This window comes from Amblyomma americanum, chromosome 1 (genome assembly GCF_052857255.1).
Source record: "Amblyomma americanum isolate KBUSLIRL-KWMA chromosome 1, ASM5285725v1, whole genome shotgun sequence".
NCBI classification, from domain to species: Eukaryota; Metazoa; Arthropoda; class Arachnida; order Ixodida; family Ixodidae; genus Amblyomma; species Amblyomma americanum.
The window spans coordinates 321,843,604-321,864,368 of record NC_135497.1 but is presented as its reverse complement, the minus strand read 5'-3'; the positions used below and the strand labels follow the sequence as shown (position 1 = coordinate 321,864,368).

The 20,765-nt window shown below is 48.1% G+C and overlaps 1 protein-coding gene across 1 annotated transcript in view; it reads left to right on the top strand.

Annotated features, from left to right (window-relative positions):
- Positions 1 to 20,765, top strand: part of LOC144115400 (nose resistant to fluoxetine protein 6-like) — a 55,114-nt gene that overhangs the window by 24,275 nt on the left and 10,074 nt on the right. Inside the window, exons 6-10 of the mRNA XM_077649773.1 lie at positions 1,875 to 1,966; positions 2,678 to 2,854; positions 8,695 to 8,788; positions 10,312 to 10,398; positions 18,893 to 19,058. Coding sequence (XP_077505899.1) covers positions 1,875 to 1,966; positions 2,678 to 2,854; positions 8,695 to 8,788; positions 10,312 to 10,398; positions 18,893 to 19,058 — 616 coding nt within the window. The remainder of the gene's footprint in view (positions 1 to 1,874; positions 1,967 to 2,677; positions 2,855 to 8,694; positions 8,789 to 10,311; positions 10,399 to 18,892; positions 19,059 to 20,765) is intronic.

Here is a 20,765-nt window from a genome sequence, read left to right as displayed (position 1 = left end):
TCTTTATCTATCTATATACGATGCCGGTGCCCTCCGCGTCTTTTTTGTTTCTTTAGTCTATGTCGTGTTTTTGTGTCCTCTGAATGCACATCAGGCTGCATTTTTTTTTCGGCCTGCAGCCTCTGCGAGTAAGGACAGCGTCACTGCGACGGCTAAACACTGTGCCTGGCCGGATGACGGTGCACGCCGGAGGCAATCGCTCCTTCTTCACATGGAGGATTGTGCGACGAATTCGGTCAGTCACGCCGGTCAACGTCGTTCCCCGCGACAGTTTCCCAATTAAAGATCTTCCCATGGAGTTGGCCTTTAGGCGCCGATAATCGAAGTCATCAGCGCGGAATCGCGCGGTTCAAGTAGCAAATTGTAAGGCAAATTTCATGGAATGTTCTTGTACTAAGAAAAATTCTATCAAATGGAATAGTAAAGAAATAGGATGCCTTCGGCGTTTCTAACACAAATAATCGTGCTAACTGCAGTGAGTAAAGTGTACTGACCAATATTAGTTGTTTAGGAAACTGGAAATGTCCTACCTTTGCCTGCCTGATCCCACAAACAACTCGCGCAGACCACTTTCGTGCTGTACTAGCCGTTTGTTTTCAACAATCCCTGAAAATATAGTGCTCCACCGCCTATTCGAGGTACAATCCACGCTTTTGGCCTGACACTAGTCAAACCAAACACAAAACCTCGTCTTCTCGGCGTTCCTGCACCTGTCCATGGTGGACGAAGAGTATTGCGCCGCTATCTTTCCCTCCAATTATATTAAGAAACTCTATGGACAAGAGGAAGCGTGCCACTAAAATAAATACGGAATGCAGACTTGTCCTTGAATCCGCTGAATTTGGCGGAGCAGTCGAGACTACTGCACGGAGCGACCTTGGTTCGGCGTCTGCTCACAGCCTGGCATTGGAACATGAGACCCGCGATACCGACCTGCGATTCGTGTGCCCTTGCTCCGCAGAGAGATAAAAACAGTTGATCCAGAAGAGCTCCGAATCTGTGATTGTAATTCATCATAATTTTAATAGCAGCTGCCTCCCTGTGTTTAGGTGCCACCTCAGTGCGCGGAGTATAATGGCCTTAGGGCTTGCGAGCTTTAACGTCCAAAACCGACTCAGGCTATGAGGGAAATAAGCCTCATAATTCTTCAGAAAGTGCCTGAACAAAGGCACTATACATGGCCGTTGCCAGGGGGACGGCCTACAGGTCTTTAGTCACGTGTCGCACACGCCTACTTGTTCCTCTGGAGTTGGAAATACAGCTCCGATTGTTTGAGCCATATCTGGGTAATAAAATCCTGGATGCAACAAACGCATTTCAGTGGAAGCTTAATGTTAAAAACACTCGTGCATTGTACAATTTTGGAGCACTTTAAGAATCCCACACAGTGGAATTAAATCTGAAGTCCTTCGCCGCGGTGTCTATCGTAGGCGATGTGCAGCTTCTTGATCTTTTGACCTCACATACCAACAGCTGCGGCGGTCGACCCCATAAAAATGATGTAATCGCTTTTTCACATGACGCATTTCAATCAATGAGAAACCCATTTGTTACCACCATCATCCTTTGCCCTTACTCTCTATTCCACATTTTCCCGCTGTTCTAAATAATACTTCCATTTGTAATAGACTTCCGTCATATCTCAACAGACGTTGTACAAAAGTCGAGGGTACAGAGTAAAAACAAAATGTTTTTCAAACACTGCCGAAGTGCAAGGACTACAAATCTGCCGGAGTAGTTATAAAGTGACACAGAGTCATAAAAAACAATACAAAGACCGGAGCGCAACACGGGAGTACCATAATTTTTTTGCATATACGCCGGAATATCACCATGCATGTTATGCATCCTAATGACACTGCTTCGCTTTGCAGCGCATTCCTAGGGTTACTTGTCGTCACGGTAATTTTCGCCACTTTGGTCGACCTCGCCACGCAGTCCAAACGAGAGCACCTCGACAAAAACGGTGAGTGCCCATTCAACGGACGCCGTTTCGATTAACTGATTGTTGCCTGTAGCACAGTTCTTGAAAACCCTGCCAGTCGTTTATTATGACCGGGAGAAATACTTAATTCTGGTATCACTTAGACAGGCGCCTTGACACATTTATACCGTCCGCTGCGTGTAAGAATTGTAACTTCCGATTAGATGAAAATCAATGGTGCTTTCACCACGACATTTTTTTTAGATCTTCAATTAAACGTTGCAAGAAACCAGAAATATTCCGATTTACAAACCATTCCGAATATTATACCGAATATTTCTGGAAGCGCCCAAAACTTGGAAGGAGAAAAATAATGGGGTCGTTCGTCTGCTCACAGCGTCTGCAGTGCCGGTAGCCGGAGCGTTAACTCTGCAGCCAGTTTAAGGAGCTAATGCAAGGCGCAGGATGTTCACAACAGATGTTGCCGCAGTTGAAATTTGAACTTTTCTCTTCATGCGCCCAGCGCGATATACTACGTAAATCTCAATTTCCGCCATGTATGCACTGTCTACATCATCTTTTCAACCTCCTAGATTTGCATGAAAGCTAAATGGGCATTTTTTTCTTCAATTACCTGAGTTAGTAAATAACAAAAAGTGCCCTTGCTGGGCCGACTGTCGGCAGTGGTGCTTCGGTCCCAATCATACAGCGCACTTGCCAGTGAGCTAATGCATGAAATCAAATATTTTCCAGGTTTACATCATGGTTTATTGACTGCATTCTCAGCGGCGGCGAACACGCGCACATTACTGCATACGGCTGAAAAAACTGACCCCAGCCACCATATGCAGTTTCTGCACGGCCTACGATTCTTTGCTATGACCCATACTGTACTCGCACATACATATGGCATCCTGTCTGACGTTTGGGGTGAGTCCGTTTTGACTTGCGAAGTAGTGGGTGTGTAGAGGCGGCGCTCTGCGGTTTCTGAGGAGCGTGTTCAGGAATAAATTTGAGCTTGACGAAACAAGCAAAAAATTTAGCATTGTCTGCTGACGCTATTCCAGACGGCAATGAAATGCGATTCCACAGATAAGCTCACTACGACACTTACACCATGCTGAAATCGAAAGGCGAACCCTGAGCGCACCAGGGCTCGCTACGAAGCGCTACAGCAGGCGTGGCATGACGCGCTGTTGCGAGGGGACATCGAAGGGATACCAGCAACGTACTGCTCGCATTCGGTTACTTGATAGGATTGGGAAGCGGCTGACCATGGAAGGCGCTGAGCTGCTGCACTCGTGACTGCGTGAAATCCCCGCGAGATACTGAACTTTCAAGAAAATGCTAAAACCTGGTGTCTATAAACGGACCTGCCGTATACAAGCTACAGTTTCCATCTTCAATGCTACAGCAGCTTATATATAGCGGTATTCTTATTTGCTTCATCTGCATCTGCGCGAAATTTCCGTTAACTGCACATAATCTTAAGTTGCTCTCGCATTGAACACGAAGGTCCCCATTTCGGGCAAGACTTGACGACAGCGTGTAGTGCTACTGGTGGGTGCAGATTTTAAGATATATCAACGTGCTGTTTTCTTATTATGTTATCTAACAATCCATGCTGCTTAACGAGTTCTATTTTATCTCTGTATTTTCACGCGTCTTCGATGCGCGTTATTTCTTGTGTGGGTAACTCACTTTCACAAAATTCTAAACTCTCTTTCTAAACTCTCTCGTGGAAGAGCGGTTCAATTTCTATCGTAGGCGGGCCAAGCTTTGCAGCCTTACTTGTCATCCGTTATGATCGCCTAGCGAGAACTTGTAGACTAAGGTCAAACAGTTCGCTTAAGCCAGGTGAAAATCAAGGGCACGAAACTCATATACGTGGCTTGCATACAGGAGTGAAACGCATGGCTTTCACACCGCCGTTGAAGGCTCATTTACTTTCGCCCAAGCATCGCCGGACGCTAATGTGGCCGCTTAGCTGTGCTTTCCGTTCATTCCTTAGAAAGGAAATAAGAGGATGCTGTGTGGGCCATAGTTGGGTGCCGTTTGTAGTGCCGGTAGGTTGGCGTGACAAAACGCAGCTTTGAATAGCATTCTGGAGCAAGTTTGTGTACATGAAGGGAGGGTAATTCAGCTGCTTAGTGGCAGCGGTTTCTCATATACCTGAAAAGATTATTAAAGCGAAAGCTTTACTACTCCGCTGCGTAGCTTCTTCGCCGTGTCTGTGAGTTTGAACTTGAACCGAGGAGAACCCACGTGACAGCTATGACGTCACTCAGCCGCAGTTGCCGCCTCCGAAACCGAGCGCTCGCCTCTCTTTCTATAGGCCGTCGGCGCTCATTGTGTTCATTGGCGTTGGCGTTGACAACGTTCTAGACTGCGATGATTTTGAGTAAAAGAAGGGCGCATAACTGGCTCCGTGGGTCAGTGGACGCCTCAATCGTGCTTTGAGGTACGTGGCTGTGGTGAGAGAGAGAGAGATTTGGGATGCATGCTTTAGCGCTGACAGCGTTGCTGCAGACACGCGGCACTGCAGCAGTAGGCCGCAGGGTTCATTGGGTGACCAGCCTCTCGCGATAAACCATTAATTTAACTGCCACCTGCCAGGGTGGGCGTGCTACGTCTCCAGTGTGCGGAACGCACTTAACGTAACAGACGCCAAGCCGCGCCTATATACTTGCCCGATACACCACAGCTTTCGCTCTCGAACAAGGTTCAGCAGTAGTTAAACCGCAACTATTTTTTTTTCACTCAGTTACTGAGATGCCCGTTTAGATTCAATATACAAAGGCTTTATATTTCATTTAATTTTTACGACACTGTCAAGAATAGCAATTGCCTGTGCCCTTGCAGAGAGACAGCGTCCAGTGGTGACAAATTACTTTCAATGACGCACCATTAGGTATCGCGACATTAAAAAAGTCCTGAAAGGTTGGATAGCATCGAAGAATATATGTTGTTGTGCCTTTGGAGAATAGCTAATACCCGCTATGGGGATAGGCCGCGCAAGGTCAAGGTACATAAAAAAAGCCTTGTGTTACGGCGCGTAATGAAGGCGGAGAGGTAAAAAAGATCGAAAGCTAAATGAGCAACGTTTTCGATACAAAAAGAAACAAACAAACATAATCTTAGGTTAGAGTGACGAAAGAAAGATTCGGATGAACTGGACTAAAAAAAAAAGACATGACCGGCGCGCCTAGCATGGAATCGTTCCTGAGAAAGAACTGAACTTGTGAGCAGAAGAGCGAACTGTCCCTAAGGAGAGGAAAATTTTGAAATCGCAGACACAGCCCATAATTTTCGAAATAAATTTCGAGGAAAGGTTTGCGTCTTCAGGCTAATCCGAGACAGGATAGAAGAAAATTATTCAACGTTTCATGTTAATTGCAGAGAGAACACTTGGCTGACGGAGATCATACAGATCTATGTAGACATTTAGGGCAGGAGTCCTGCATCGAGAACCTTGAGGTTACAGCCACCTCACATTTTCAATGACCACGTTAACCCGAACTTCAGCTGCACTTTATATACCAGAAGTCATCAAGCAGAATAAGGATGATTTGAGTGCTTCAGGAATTTAAAATACTCGAAACAGGCACCCGCTCACAAGAACAAGAGAAAGCAATGAAGTGCAGAACAAGCCCGCTCAAGAAAGACAATGCGAGGAAGTCCACTGTCTCATTCATGTGAATTCCGCTATAGCCGGATACTCTCACAAGCCTGTCTTGTTGACAGGCATGGGGCCAAAAAGAAATGACGCAAATCGAATCGAACTGAAAATGTCAAACCTGCAAAAACTACATTGGCGGCCGTCATAATGATGATATATTTCTCGAGCTAAAGCTCTACTTCCCTACTAAAGCTGCAAAAGCTGGGCAATCGTTGAAGCCTTGACCTTGAATAAATAAACAAATCAATAAACCTGGTCGAACTAAGATTCAAACTAATGCTACTATCGAACTAATATCATCGCCAGACGTGCCGACGACCCAACAAAGCAAACCAGGAGTCAGCCAGGCTAAGCACACCCTTTCGCACGTACACTCGTTTTAACAACGTTAAGCGCTACCACTTTCTGCTGAATATGTTGTCAACAAACAAGTTAATTTAAGATTACGAGACACTGGCCGGGCAAAGCAACTCATGTCTACCTTCGACGGCGAGCGAGGAGTCTGAACGGAGACAATCTGCGGTTTTCCGATCCGAAGCTAATGTAACTGAAAAATTATTCCGGAGAAGAAGTAAAAAAACAATTATATAATTTTAAAAATTACCCGTAGGCTGTTCAAGCAGGATTACTAATGGAAAAGCGCCAGGCATAGAGTAAAAAAGATTATTCGGCGCAAAGGCAGGCGAACCAAGGCATCGCCACAAGGCCTGCTTCTCGCGCAGTAAGGATGAAGCTTCACGGCAGCACTCCGATAAGAAAAGACGCCGCGAAACTCAAGGGCGGGGTGGAGGTAAAGCTTATAGATCATAACAAACGTGTCTCGTTGCGTGCCAGATTTTCTGTGGCTGACACGACGCAAGACGCCCAAGGTGTGTGCAGGCTGTGGATGTCATGGGTTCGGATCCCACCGGCGACATGGTTGTTTTCTCTGCTGCTTTATAATTAATTTTCTTTAAGTAACAGATTAATCTAAGCATTATTGTCCCATCGTTCAGCATTACAAATTAAAAATATATAAACATCCCCCAATGCGCCTTGGTTTCGGTGAATGTTGACTATATATATATATATATATATATATATATATATATATATATATATATATATATATATATATATATATATATATATATATATATATATATATATATATATATATATATATATATATACCAGCTAACTTTAGCCAGGGTTTAAAAATAAGCCGCGGCGCTAAGACGACGCGACCAAACGCATCTTGCTGGCTGTTGTACGCCGCAACTCAAGATATTTTTTCTATTGGATATAATTGCATAATTATTCGAGATTAATTAACCAACTTCGCAAGCAACGTAGATAGGCGAAATGCCATGGAGAAAGTTCTGGAAAGGATTGCGAAACGTCCTATCAAACAGCTTTTAGCTTTCTACCTATTACGTATCAGCTTTTTTTCGCTCTTGCAGATGCCCGCGAAATACGAAAAAATACCACATGACATGCCCTCTTGCGCGCCGCGATTGCAGAGGTCTCAAATGTTCCGTGTGGGAAGGAACAGATCATTTAGCCGAGTGTGCTGCTGCTTAAAAGGAGACAGGGCTGCGACGCAGGCGTTGATTGTGCGATTACGCGAGCGCAAGAGATTAGGACTGTGTCTGCTGGTCGCCATAATCAAGTGCCGCAAGAAAAAGCATACCGCTGGCCATGCCGCCGGTGGGATCCGAACCCACGGCCTCAGAATATCGCGTCCGGTGCTCTACCAAATGAGCTACGGCGCCGGCTGTCGAATCTGCTGCTCTCGTGGGTATTTATGTTTATTGCGTGTAAGCGAACCTTGGGAGTGTTCACCAGCGCCACACTCGTCCATAGCGGCGAACGTAGCACATCCTGTATTACCGCGAATCAGGCGTAGAACGTCATCTAACGGCGAGGGCCTAAACTGTGCGAGAGCCCTCTTATGCTACCTATGGCATCGAGACGGGCAGAACCCTCGTTAAGCTATTAGCAGACAAGGTAAACGAAAATGAGGGGGCTCGTATGACATGCGCCGCTATGCACGAGGGTGGCGCTGGTGAACACTCTCAATGTGCGATTACACGCGATTAACATAAATACCCACGAGAGCGGCAGATTGGAGAGCCGGTGCCGTAGCTCAGCTGGTAGAGCACCGGACGCGATAATCGGAGGTCGTGGGTTCGGATCCCATCGGTGGCATGGTTGCTTTTTCTGCTGCTTTATAAGTAATTCTCTTTATGCGATAGATTAATCGAAGTATTATTATCCCAGTGATCAGCACTACACATTAAAAAAAATTAAACATTCCCCTATGCACCTTGGTTTCGGTGACAGTTGGCTCCCTTCATAAGTTTGTCAAACGAGCCCCTCATTCGCTTTAACTTGTCTGTTTTATATATATATATATATATATATATATATATATATATATATATATATATATATATATATATATATTTATATATATATATATATATTAAGGAAGCCAACAGTAACCGAAAGCAAGGTGCCTAGGGGAATGTTTCTCATTTGTTTCTTGTTTTAATTTATAGTGCCAACCAATTAGTTCAAAGAAAATTACTTATAAAGCAACAGAAATAACAACCATGCCGCCGGTGCAATATTCGGAGGTCGAGGGTTCGGACTCCGGTGGGATCCTCGTAGCCTAATAGTCTGAAGAGGCTATGAGGCGTACCTCAAAACCTGCCATAGAAGAGTCTCATCTTGACCACTGCACCTCTACGCCAGAAATAGTAGGAAGATTCCCAGGGATCTATGAGTGAAGAGAATGACCAAATCCGCATATATGCACAAAACCGATTATCGCTATCCGAACAACTGCTATCCCTAAACAATGGATCTTAACACCAGAACCGAAGAGAAAACCGAACTGCTAGCGCATCTAATTTGCCTTTCGCCTAACTACTCATAACTACCATCATTTTTTTGTACCAGGTACATGTATTGCCAATGAAAGTAAGGCACAAGATGCGTATTATTCTCACATCATTCGTGCTTTGTTTTTGTATTTGAGCTTACCTCTCATTTCAGTGTTGGCTGTGTACGATTGATTGTGATGAGAATAATTATCGCCTTTCAGGAAATCAGCTCATTATACTCATCGGTGTTCAAGAATGGCGCTCTGGGATCCTAACTTCCGCATTCAACAGTGTTGACACGATGTTTTTCCTCAGGCAAGTGAATTCAACATGGTATGAAAAAATTCTCTAACCGACTTCGCTATTTACGGTATGCGCTAGGGCTGAAGTGTTTCTGCAAACGCGAAACAGCAAAGCAGTGACAAAGGGGACAAGCGCAGCACACGGAACATTTTACCATATGACGCATGTTCCACTGTGGCAGTATTTTCCTTGATTGCCCTGGAAATATAACAGCACAAGTCGCAATTTCTCAGGATGAGTAGATTCAGGTTTCTTTTAACCGGTGTCATATTTGACTTCAGAGGTTTCTAAGCCATAAAGTAAGCTATAATATCCGACTAGAAAGTAGCGCGAAATTTTTTGAGTATTTTTTTAGTTTGTTTATTTATTTACGTCGACTATAAGCCCTTCCTTTGTCCATGCAGCGGTGGGTACAGTAGACAAAAAATTAAAAAAACTTATATTGCTTTTAAAACACGATACAAAAGTTCATCTGCATCTAGTACAATAAACTCTGAGCGTTGCGAACAATGCTTCATGGTTTAAACGTGGCATGGAAGGCTTGAGGAGACACCGTCCATATTTCGCGCTGTGTGGCACCACTAAACTCCCCAGGCGAAAGCGATTCTTTCATGCGTCCGGGCGTTTGCGCTTCTCCAAGAAACGCATGGTGCTAAAAATGGCTTTGCCTATGTGCATTCTTGACAGGAAATACATATAGCCCGAGCTGCTTTTTTCTGGGCCATGTAGCCGTGCTCTCAGCAGCCCTGGAAGACGTTCGGGGATAAGTAATTCACTTGAGCAGCTGAAATCGGAACAGAAATAAAGTCAAAATGCCTTCAATGCTCCACGGCTAAGAGAATGAATTTTCAAAATCTTTGAATACTGCCCAGAGGGTGCGGACAAGCTAGGGTGCTCGATATCGACCAAATTTTTGAAAGCAAATTTAAACCAATTTACCCTGGTCATTGTTCGTCATGAAATGCGTTGTTCTATTCAATGAAGCAAGTGCCGGTCCCCCAGCAGCCCTGCTTTGTGGTTGAAAAGCTCGAATGCAGTCTTAGATCTGCTTATTTTTAGGCTGAGTCAAGTGAATTAAGTGTGCGGCAGCATTCCTAAGGCTACTTGTGGTATGTACAATATTTAAAATTGGGAGGAAATTTTCTGCATTGACGGAGTAAGTTTTTGAAAAAATATAATTTTAGCAATACGGCGCATTTACAATGGCGAATCACTTACGTCGCAAGGCTCATTTCAGCTGATTCTTAAGTGCTGAAATGAGTCTTGCCCAAACAAGTAGCGAGAAACCTTAACTAACAGAGCAAAACCAGTCGGACGGCGTCCACGACTATATTTTTTTGAACGCGTCTGTAACCTTCAAACAATATTCGCCCCCGTACTCTGTGAGGCAAGAAATATTTTTCTTAATTACTATGAACGCAAAAATTAATGTTAGGACATTGAATAATACAACCGACTGCTGATTCAAGCTTATTTAAGTGGCAATTGGTGTCGGTGATAGCCACTTTGACAAGGCCCTTCTGTTCGTCTTGCAGCGGATTCTTCCTGTGCTTCGCTGTCATGGCACAAGGGAGCAGCGGCTCCTTAGTCTTTGGTGTCGCTGTGATTCGACGCTTGATCAGGTAAGAACCTAAGGTGTGGTATTTTCGCGGTGCATCTGGGACAATGACCAGACATATGGTGCTGTATTATATCGTACGATATGCTTGAAGATTCGCTTCAGCCTACATAAATACAAAGAGGAGTACGGTTTCGCTCCGCAGCATTAGACTACAAAAGGTATTGCTACATAGCATCTCTTCCAGCGCAGTTTTATTTTTGTCCCTGGAATAGCTATAAAAATTATCACTATTAAAATTTCTAACACTTTCAAAATTAATTTTCGCAAAACCACAGCTACCGAAATAGTTAAGAGGTATTTCACACCTCACATGTTAATCCGTGCATGCAAAATAATAAATTTATGTTGGAAAATAACTTTCATAAGTAATTAATTCTTGAAGAAATGTGTTGAAGAGTTCACTTTTTTATGTACGAAGAATTTTACGTAAAGAATAATGTGAAGTGCGAATTCTTCATTCCGCTTATATGCTGACAGAGATGGGGTTAACAGGAGCTTAAATTTATTTTCGTGTTGCCAATAAGTTACCCGCCTTTAAAAATGGATATTCATGGTATTACATCTTTGAAGCGGTGCTCATAACAAAAAAAATCAAAAAGCATAAAAACCGAATTGTTACTTCCAAAAGCGATTACATTCTAATTTCGAAACAAGGGAATGGATAAATGTGCTCGTTATGACATCAAAGACGGAAGCACACAGCGACCGAAAACAACGAGCATAGGAACGTCCTTTTTTAAATTTTTTAATACAAGGCGTACTACGACCGCCGCTATGGACGAGGGGGGCGCTTGTGAACACTCTCATGGTTCTCTTACACTACAAATAAATACCCCGAAAGCAGGAGTTTGGAAGCGGTCGCTGTAGCTCAGTTGGTAGAGCACCGGACGCGAAATTCGGAGGTCATGGGTTCAGATCCCACCAGCAGCATGTGGTTGTTATTTCTTCGGGTTCTATTGATCTCCCATTGATAAAATCTTTGATAAAAGCTATAAAATTAAAAAAATGAATGATTCCCGAATGCGATATCAAATGATGAACGTTAGGCAAGTTGTTTTCACCTATTCGTTCAATAAATTTGGATACCAACGTGTGCCTCACGACGGTTCGTTTGGTACTACCCGAATCCCTGTGCGGCCACTGGTTCTCCCGCCAAGGCCCACTGAAGGTCGCCCCCATTGCGGTTTCGAGGAACAAAGGTCGTCTGTACGAAGCCCTCACACACACCAGGCTTCAACCCGACTAACAATATTCTGCGCCGAATTGTGCCAACTCGTTTGCCACCAAGCGGGTAGGCCACAATTTTGTCAACAATGGCGACCCAAGTGGCACCATTCTCGGCACCCGCTCAGACAGTACATATTGTTACGAGCAGTTCGAAGGAGAACCTCCGGAGACAAGACGTAAAACTGTGGCGGTCCCTAAGTGGTCCGAGCGCGCGAGCGGGAGCGAAAACATCTTCTTTCTCCACGGATGCAGGCGCTTTTTCTTCTTCCACAGTGGTACGTATCACTGCCCCTCTTCTGCAGCATCGCCACGATGCGGCAAGGAGGAAAATATCAGCAAAATACAGCAGCAGTGAGCCGCTGTTCAGTCAGGGAGTCTGTCGTGGTAAGGCTTCATGTGAACAATGTGCATGACTTCAGTACGGTGCGACCGGCGCGATGAGCAAGCCGCCTTGGACGGGAGTAACTGCATACGGCACATCACTGATGCGGCGCACTACTTCGTAAGGGCCGAAGTATCTGCGCAGCAACTTTTCAGAAAGACCGCGGCGACGAGCAGGTGTCCACACCCACACCAAGTCGCCAGGCGCGTAACTGACGAAGCGGCGTCTGAGGTTGAACCTAGCGGCGTCAGTCTCCTGTTGGCGGCTAATTCGCAGGCGTGCCAATTGCCGTGCTTCCTCAGCACGCTGAACGAAGGTGTCTGCGTCGAGGTCAGCGTCAGAGTCGCTGTAGGGGTCAACGGGCAACATAGCACCCAACGGAGTGGTCACTTGCCGACCGAAGACAAACTGAAAGGGGGTCAGTCGGGTTGTCTCCTGCAGGGCGTTGTTGTAGGCAAACGTTACGTACAGAAGAATGGTATCCCAAGTTCGATGCTCGACGACAACATACATAGAAAGCATGTCGGCTAGAGTGCGGTTGAGTCGCTCTACCAATCCGTTTGTCTGTGGGTGATAGGCCTAGCATGTCGATGGCTGGTGTGCGTCAGAATCATCACGGACGGGGTTAAGCGGGCAGTGAAAGCAGTTCCCCGGTCAGTAACAACAACGGCGGGGGCTCTATGACGCAGGACAATGTTGTGTACGAAGAACTGCGCCAATTCAGCAGCAGTGCCTTTGACAAGAGACGTGGTCTCAGCGTACCGTGTCAGGTAGTCGGTGGCAACGACGATCCAACGCTTTCCAGATGAATACTTCGGAAAAGGGCCAAGGAGGTCCATGCCCACTTGGTGAAAAGGGGTCTTGGTGGTTCGACGGGGTGAAGAAATCCGGCTGGTTTCAACGGAGGAGACTTACGACGTTGGCAGTCGCGGCATGGTTTTACGTAGGCCCGCACTGATGGGAGGAACCTGGGCCAATAATACTTCTGCTTAATGCGCGCGAGTGTACGACTTACTCCGAGATGGCCAGCGGAGGGTGCATCATGACAGGCACTCAAAATCTGCGGTCGCAGCTGTGATGGTACGGCAAGCAGGAACTTTTCTCTTGCTGGAAAAGTTCCGCTTGTAGAGAACACCAGATTGTAAAGTGAAGGTGTGGAGCCCGCGACGAAAAACATGCGGGATGCGAGCGTCGACGCCTTCGAGGTAATCGATGAGCGGCGCGAACTCCGAGTCCGCCCGCTGAAGCTGTGCCATTTTTATAAATGTTATCCTCTGCTGTGATACGTGTTATGCCCACCTGCTAAGGTCTCAACTAGAGACTGGCAGTATTTGAAATAAATAAAATTTGGGTGGTACTAATAGCGCGCAGGAAAAGAAAATCATCGGCGGGTTCCTCGGGACCGATTGTGATAGGCGCACACGACAAACAATCCGCATCCTGATGCTTACGGCCCGACTTGTGGACGACTGTTAAGTCGTATTCTTGCAAGCGTAAGCTCCATCTAGCCAAGCGTCCTGAGGGGTCTTTGAGGCTCGCCAGCCAGCACAAGGAGTGGTGGTCGCTTACCACACGGAAGGGTCGCCCGTTGAGGTACGGCCGGAACTCGCTGATGGCCAATATCACTGCAAGGCACTCTTTCTCCGTCGTAGAATAATTTGTCTCGGCGCGCGTAAGTGTTCGGCTGGCATAACTGATGACCCGTTCTGAACCGTCTTGCCACTGGATCAGTACCGCACCAAGGCCGACATTGCTGGCATCAGTGTGGATGTCCGTGGCAGCGTGTTCATCGAAATGGGCGAGTATCGGAGTACGTGGTAGACGGTTGCAAATCTCGACAAATGCAGCCTCTTGGTCGCTTCCCCACACAAAGGGCGTGTAGTCTCGAGTCAGTGAGTTTAACGGTTCGGCGATTCGCGAGAAATATTGATCAAAGCGCCGATAATACGAGCACAGACCCAAAAACCCGCGAACGGCCTTCTTGTCACTTGGGCGTGGAAAACCTAAGACGGCAGCGGTCTTGTCAGGGTCCGGGTTAACACCTTGTGCGCTGACAACGTGACCAAGAAAGCGAAGTTCTTCAAAGCCAAAAATGCATTTCTCGGCTTTGATGGTGAGTTGTGCGGATTCGAGTGCTTGTAGCACAATGCGCAACCGCTCGAAGTGTTGGTCAAACGTGGTCGAAATTATAACGACATCGTCCAGGTACACCAGGCCGTACTGCCACTTCAAGCCGAAGAGAACGGTGTCCATCATGCGTTGGAACGTGGCCGGTGCTGAGCACAGACCAAATGGAAGCACCTTAAACTCATAGAGGCCGTCGGGGGTCACGAAAGCTGTTTTATCCCGGTCTCTTTCGTCCACTTCGATCTGCCAGCACCCACTTTTAAGATTTAGGGACGAGACGTATCGGGCGTCCCGCAATCGGTCGAGCGCGTCGTCTATCCTGGGTTGGTAAACGTCCTTTTTGGTCACGTTATTAAGTTTTCGATAGTCTACACAGAAACACAGAGTGTTGTCCTTTTTTTGACAAGAACCACAGGCGATGACCATGGGCTGGTGGACGGCTGAATGACATCGTCCGCAAGCATTTCGGCAACTTGATTTTGAAAGGCTTCTCGTTCCATCGGCGAACCACGGTAGGGGCGCTGGAAGACGGGTCGCGTAGTCGCATCAGTGATGATACGGTGCTTGGCGAGTGGAGTGCGGCCGACCTTCGAACACGTAGCGAAACAGTCCGCAAAGGCTGCCAAGAGGTCCGACAGAAGATCTTTCTGAACAGATGGCAAGGCCGGATTTATTTTGACTGACTGAAGAGCGTGGTGTGGGCCAGCATTGTCGGGAGTGGGTCCTCCCACGGTGCACAAACCTGGGACCTCAGCAACGTCGTGAAATAAGGCAATAGCCGTGCCTCTGACGAGGTGCTGATATTCGTTGGAAAAGTTGGTCAGGAGGACGTTGGTACGGCTGTCACGTAGTTGGACGAGCCTCTGGCAACAACAAGGCCCCGCTCAAGCAGCAGTGTAGTATGGCCATCTGCCAGGCCCTTGTAGTCGTGAAATAGGACGTTCCGCACGAGCACCAGGACACTGCACCGCGGCGGCACCGTGACGTCATTCTGGAAAATGCGCAGAGCGTTGCTGCAAGGATCTCGGGAGTCAAAGCGGGCCACGGCCTGCTTGGTCGAGAACGTGACACGTGCGTCCGTAAAGTCAATCACAGCACCGTTCGCCTGCAGAAAGTAGATCCCCAGAATCAAATCTCTGGAATACTCAGAGAGCACGACAAATTCACCAACGTACGTGAAACCACAAATTCCAACCCTAGCCGTGCACTTGCCAACAGGGGAAATTAAGTGGCCACCAGCGGTGCGCATGGGGGACCCCGTTCACGGTGTCAGAACCTTTTTAAGGTCTCCAGCAAAGGCACGGCTGATAACGGAATAATCAGCACCGGTATCGAGCAGCGCGGTTACCTCAGTGGCATCAATTGTCACCCGCAAATCGGATGCTGCGTATCGGGTACTGTCGCTGCCTCTCTATGTCCAGGTATCGTCGGCTCGATGGTTCCGCAATGCAGGATCTTGACACATCTCGACGTCAGCGGCCTTGCCTGCAGAGGTCGCTGGTGTTAGTTTTCCCGACGAGGACTGGGCGAGCGACGGCCAGCGGAACTACTCTGGCGGCCGGGGCTGGACGCACGATAGCGGAGAGGCGAAGACGAACGGTACTCGCGGCTTCCAGAGTAAACACGGCTCTGGCGCGCCCAGAGATGATCCGCAATATCAGGCGGTCGTTCACCGTTCTCAGGACAAGGTGCGTCAGGACGGAAACCGCGAAGACCCACTTGGTGGTACGGACAGGCTCGGTAGAGATGACCGGGCTTCCCACACTGGTGGCACAGAGGCCTACGGTCCAGTGTACGCCACAAATCTGACTTCCGAGGACGTGGCTGAGCTGTAGCAGGGGCAGTTGCATAATATGGGGTGGTGTTACTGACAGCAGACGTCGAGAGAACAGCGGAGCCAGGCGCGGTTGCGTGACATGTGCCAATGCTGCTCATGGCAGGTGTCGGAGTAGCGGGACCGTAGCCAGCTGTGCGACGTACAACGGATGCATATGCGGGTCGGGCATCGAATGGGGCGGCGCTTCGGGAACAGAAGGCGCATGCGCAACCTGCCGCACTTCGTCCCTGACGACTTCTGTCAGCGCTGCCAGGTGTCCAGGCGCAACCTGGGGCAGACGGAACCGTTGGAGTTCCTCCCGCACAGCTGACCGAATCAGTTCGCGCAATGTGTCTGTACTGCCGCCTAGGCACGACGAAAATTTTTCGGGCACAATGCTGTTGATGTCCCGGTTGTACTGGCGGACCCGTTGTTGGAGCGTCGTCTCCATGGTGGTCGCCTCGGTGAGAAATTCCGCTACAGTGCGAGGTGGGCTGCGTACGAGGCCTGCGAAGAGCTCCTGCTTAACCCCTCGCATCAGATGGCGAAGCTTCTCCTCAGTCATGTTGGGATCGGCACGCTTGAATAGACGGGCCATGTCTTCGATGTACATGCACACACTTTCATTCGTGCGCTGGCTTCGGGAGTGCAGAGCAGCTTCAGCCTTCTTCCGGCGGTCGGCGTTGGGGAATGTAGCCAGGAGATTCTGGCAAAACGTCTCCCAGGTGGGAAGGGTAGTCTCGTGGTTTTCAAACCACGTCCGGGCAGATTCTTCCAGAGCAAAATATACGTTGTGGAGCTTGCGCTCGTCGCTCCAGCCGTTGTAGCGGGGACCCGCTCGAAGGTCTCCAGCCAATCCTCAGCGTCTTCGAAAACGTCACCGTGAAAAGATGGCGGTGTTCGCGTGGGTGGCAAAGGATCGGCGCCAGGAGCCGGGGGTCTGTGGCCATGGCACTTAGACTCACCGGGCTAGACTAGGTCGGCGCCGGGGACCCGGTGTCAGTGGCCATGTCAGTTAGACTCGCTGGCCGAGGCTGCGTCGTTCTTTTGGGCGGGGGAAGGGGCCCAAATTCGGGCGACTCTCCGCGGATACGGCGGCTGGGTCGCTGGTGGACAGGTGTGAGGTCCGTTGTGATGGTGTGCGGAGTGCGGTAGTCGGGAAGCGTTACCCAGCACCTCCACCAAATGTTACGAGCAATTCGAAGGAGAACCTCCGGAGACGAGACTTAAAACTGTGGCGGTCCCTAAGTGGTCCGAGCGCGCGAGCGGGAGCGGAAACATCTTCTTTCTCCACAGATGCAGGCACTTTTTCTTCTTCTTCCACAGTGGCACGTATCAATATATAGCGGAACGCCAGTATTCGGTGCAATCCGGCTGCCATGCCTGCCCGACAACTGCGCGCGCGCCGTCGCGTGGTGGGGTGTCACATTTTGCTGACGTGAGATTTTCTGAACTCGGGTGTTACAGCTGCGATCATGTCATTTAGCCGCCATCTTGAAATCTGAGAGCGGACGGAGAAACGGACGCGAAACGAACAAATGTAAGTAGTAAGAGCTTACGCTCTTAAAAGATCACCCCTATGCTCCTTGGTTCCGGTGACTTTTGGCTTTCGTCGTTTACAATTATTCTGACCTTTTAAATAAAGAGAATTGTATCCAAATCAGCACAGCAGTTTTGCAATGAGAGCACTGCTTCATTTTAACGCATTTCAAAGCGTAAAGTGGACCTCGGGTTCAGCTTAAAAAGTTCTTTTAAGGCAATCACTTCCTCGATACGGCGAAACACTCGTGAATCTGAGGAGGGGGAGGGGTTTTCCTCAGCTGGAAAACTCTGTCCGCAGGAAACATGCCGCTTGCGAACACGTTTAGGCATCTTTGTCAATGCTTGCAAAGTTCTCCATGCTTGCAAAGAGGGGCGCAAATGACGCTATTTCCTTTCCGTTCTTGCGCGTGATGAACTGATAATGCTGCCACAGCAAGCTTGCAGCGTCTGTCGACTCGGAAGCCATATTGGCAAAAGGAGTACGCCAGTGAACCCATTGCTTTCCGTTCCTGCAACGTTCCTCTTTTAATTTACAGTTGAAGTACACACACACACGAAGACACAGGCAGGGCAGGCAGGGCAGGCAGGGCAGGCAGGGCAGGCAGGGCAGGCAGGGCAGGCAGGGCAGGCAGGGCAGGCAGGGCAGGCAGGGCAGGCAGGGCAGGCAGGGCAGGCAGGGCAGGCAGGGCAGGCAGGGCAGGCAGGGCAGGCAGGGCAGGCAGGGCAGGCAGGGCAGGCAGGGCAGGCAGGGCAGGCAGGGCAGGCAGGGCAGGCAGGGCAGGCAGGGCAGGCAGGGCAGGCAGGGCAGGCAGGGCAGGCAGGGCAGGCAGGGCAGGCAGGGCAGGCAGGGCAGGCAGGGCAGGCAGGGCAGGCAGGGCAGGCAGGGCAGGCAGGGCAGGCAGGGCAGGCAGGGCAGGCAGGGCAGGCAGGGCAGGCAGGGCAGGCAGGGCAGGCAGGCAGAGGCAGGTGCCCACAGAGTCACTTCAGAGGTATTTTGCTGTCATTGCACGAGCTGTTAATTTTCTTCAAGCATATGCTCCCTATGGGAAGAAAAGCAAAAACCCATGCTTCAAACATAGTTGTGATAGTACATACTTTAATGGTATACTGCTGTGTTTCGTTTCAAAACATGCACTTTAACTTCTGTAGCAAAAACCATGCTTCAAACATAGTTGTGATAGTACATACTTTAATGGTATACTGCAGTGTTTCGTTTCAAAACATGCACTTTAACTTCTGTAGCAAAACATTTGAAGTGCCTTATTGCGTTTTACTTGGAGCTGACCTTAATTCCTGTGTCGAGTATGGCCCGAGCAGTTTGTTGAAGGTAACCACTGAGCATTCGGATGAAAAATAAACATGCGCCGCGTCTTACATGGCTGCTTTTACTCTTCCTTACAGGGTGTGCATTCCACTTTTCTTTGTCATCATGTGCTTTTACGTCCTGCCATGTATCGTCACCGGACCAAATTCCAAGGCTTTCTTCGACAAGTTTTACGTCGAGATAGCGGAAGAGTGGTGGCGCCTGCTCTTTCAGATCAGAAACTTTTCCGAGGTGAACATCCAGGTAAGCTATGCGGGCAAACTTAAGAATGCCGCGATCCAAACTTTCTGTCACCATTGCTATCCCGGAAGTACCCATCAGCGCCCGAGCAAACAAAAGTACTTTCTTGAATTGTGTTTCTTTGGACGAGTACTGTTATTGTGACACCTTCGTGAATATGGAGGCCCGTTGTCACTTTCTGGTGTTTTCAATAGAAAAGTGCTAGGTGTAATCGTGAGCGAACGCTAAACTCTCAACAACCGTCCACGCTGCGCAAGAGATGGTAGGCCCGACGCAACGTAACGTCACCATATAAGGCGTTTTGCGTCTATTTATAAGCAATTCTCTGTCATTCAAGCCACCTGACCGCCAATGCCCTCCAGTCAGCATATGCTTTAGAAGTGCAAGTCATTCGTTATTCATGATGCTCGCTACCATCGCACATGTGCAACTTTCATCTCTCTAGGGTACTGAATGCGATCTCACGAATTTACAACTTTCTCCTGGTTATGGGACAGTTATAAGGCATTAACAAAGTTTGGCGAACAGCACTTCGTTCCTCGGAGGATGACAGTTGTTTTTGTACGCAGGTAGGTTTAAGGTATCGGGGCTGCCTTTGGTTATGAGGAACGCCATAGTTGATTCCCGAAAATAACTTCGGCTCTGTGGGGTTCTTTATCGTTCTCCGACCCCACACAGCACACAAGCCCTTGGTCACTGTACCACCATCCTGCGACCTTTGGACCAGTCGTCGAACTCAGAAACCACTGAATAACCGCGGCGGTTCCGTAGGGACCTTTCCATGTCAGGGATTATTTTGCATCTAATATCATCGTATCTTTAGAAGGGTATTTATTACAAAGCAATATTTTGGAATTGCATTTTCTTACAAAATCATGCGCCAGTTTTGCAACAAATTCTGTAGCATTCTCTGTGCTCTTGTGCTGTCGGTGTCAACATTTATTCCTAGTAAACCGTACTAACGTCCAGAATTTAAAGCTGCGGTTCTTCTTTCTTAGACACTCGTCTGGAACGTATACAGTGATGAAATTGAGGCTGAATGTGCTTCCAGTGCAGCCTTGTGTCGTTAATAAAAGTCAGGACCATAAGTAATCTAATTAACAGTCACCGCTTTAACCGCAATGAAAAGCCGCGATTTCTCATGAGTGAACTTCTATTGGCATGGTTCCGCATAACGACTGCAACTCCCACATTAGTGCATGTAGCATAATATAGACTAATCCGCATTTCTGCGCAAACGCCTTCTACGCGTTTTACGCATTTATGATTAACAGCAAGTACAAAGTGGACGGTAAAACCGTTCTGGAAACAACGTTTGCTGTTGGAAACCCCAGGGCTGCGGGGCCAATGGCGATGGGATAAAAAAAGGGGAAAAACTGAGGACAAGGTTTGGCGACGATGCGCAAGGACCAGAAGTGCAGCCACGTGCGATCTCAACACTGCTGAAAAGAGGTCGTCTCGCCCTAAGCTATGCAGCTCACATTGATTAATCTGGATAGCAGTTGGCGCTGTCAACGGAGCTGCTGCTGCGATAACGAAAAGAACTATGTACTTTGGGAGATGTTTATTAAAAAATCATTCTTGAAGTGCGCCAGAACTAATCGAATTTCGTATGTTCTATCGATGCCTTAATGCAAAGATAGGTGTGTATGTACATGTATGTGCGACTAAGCCTTCGTGGTGGTTGCCGCGAGGCACAAAAACACAACG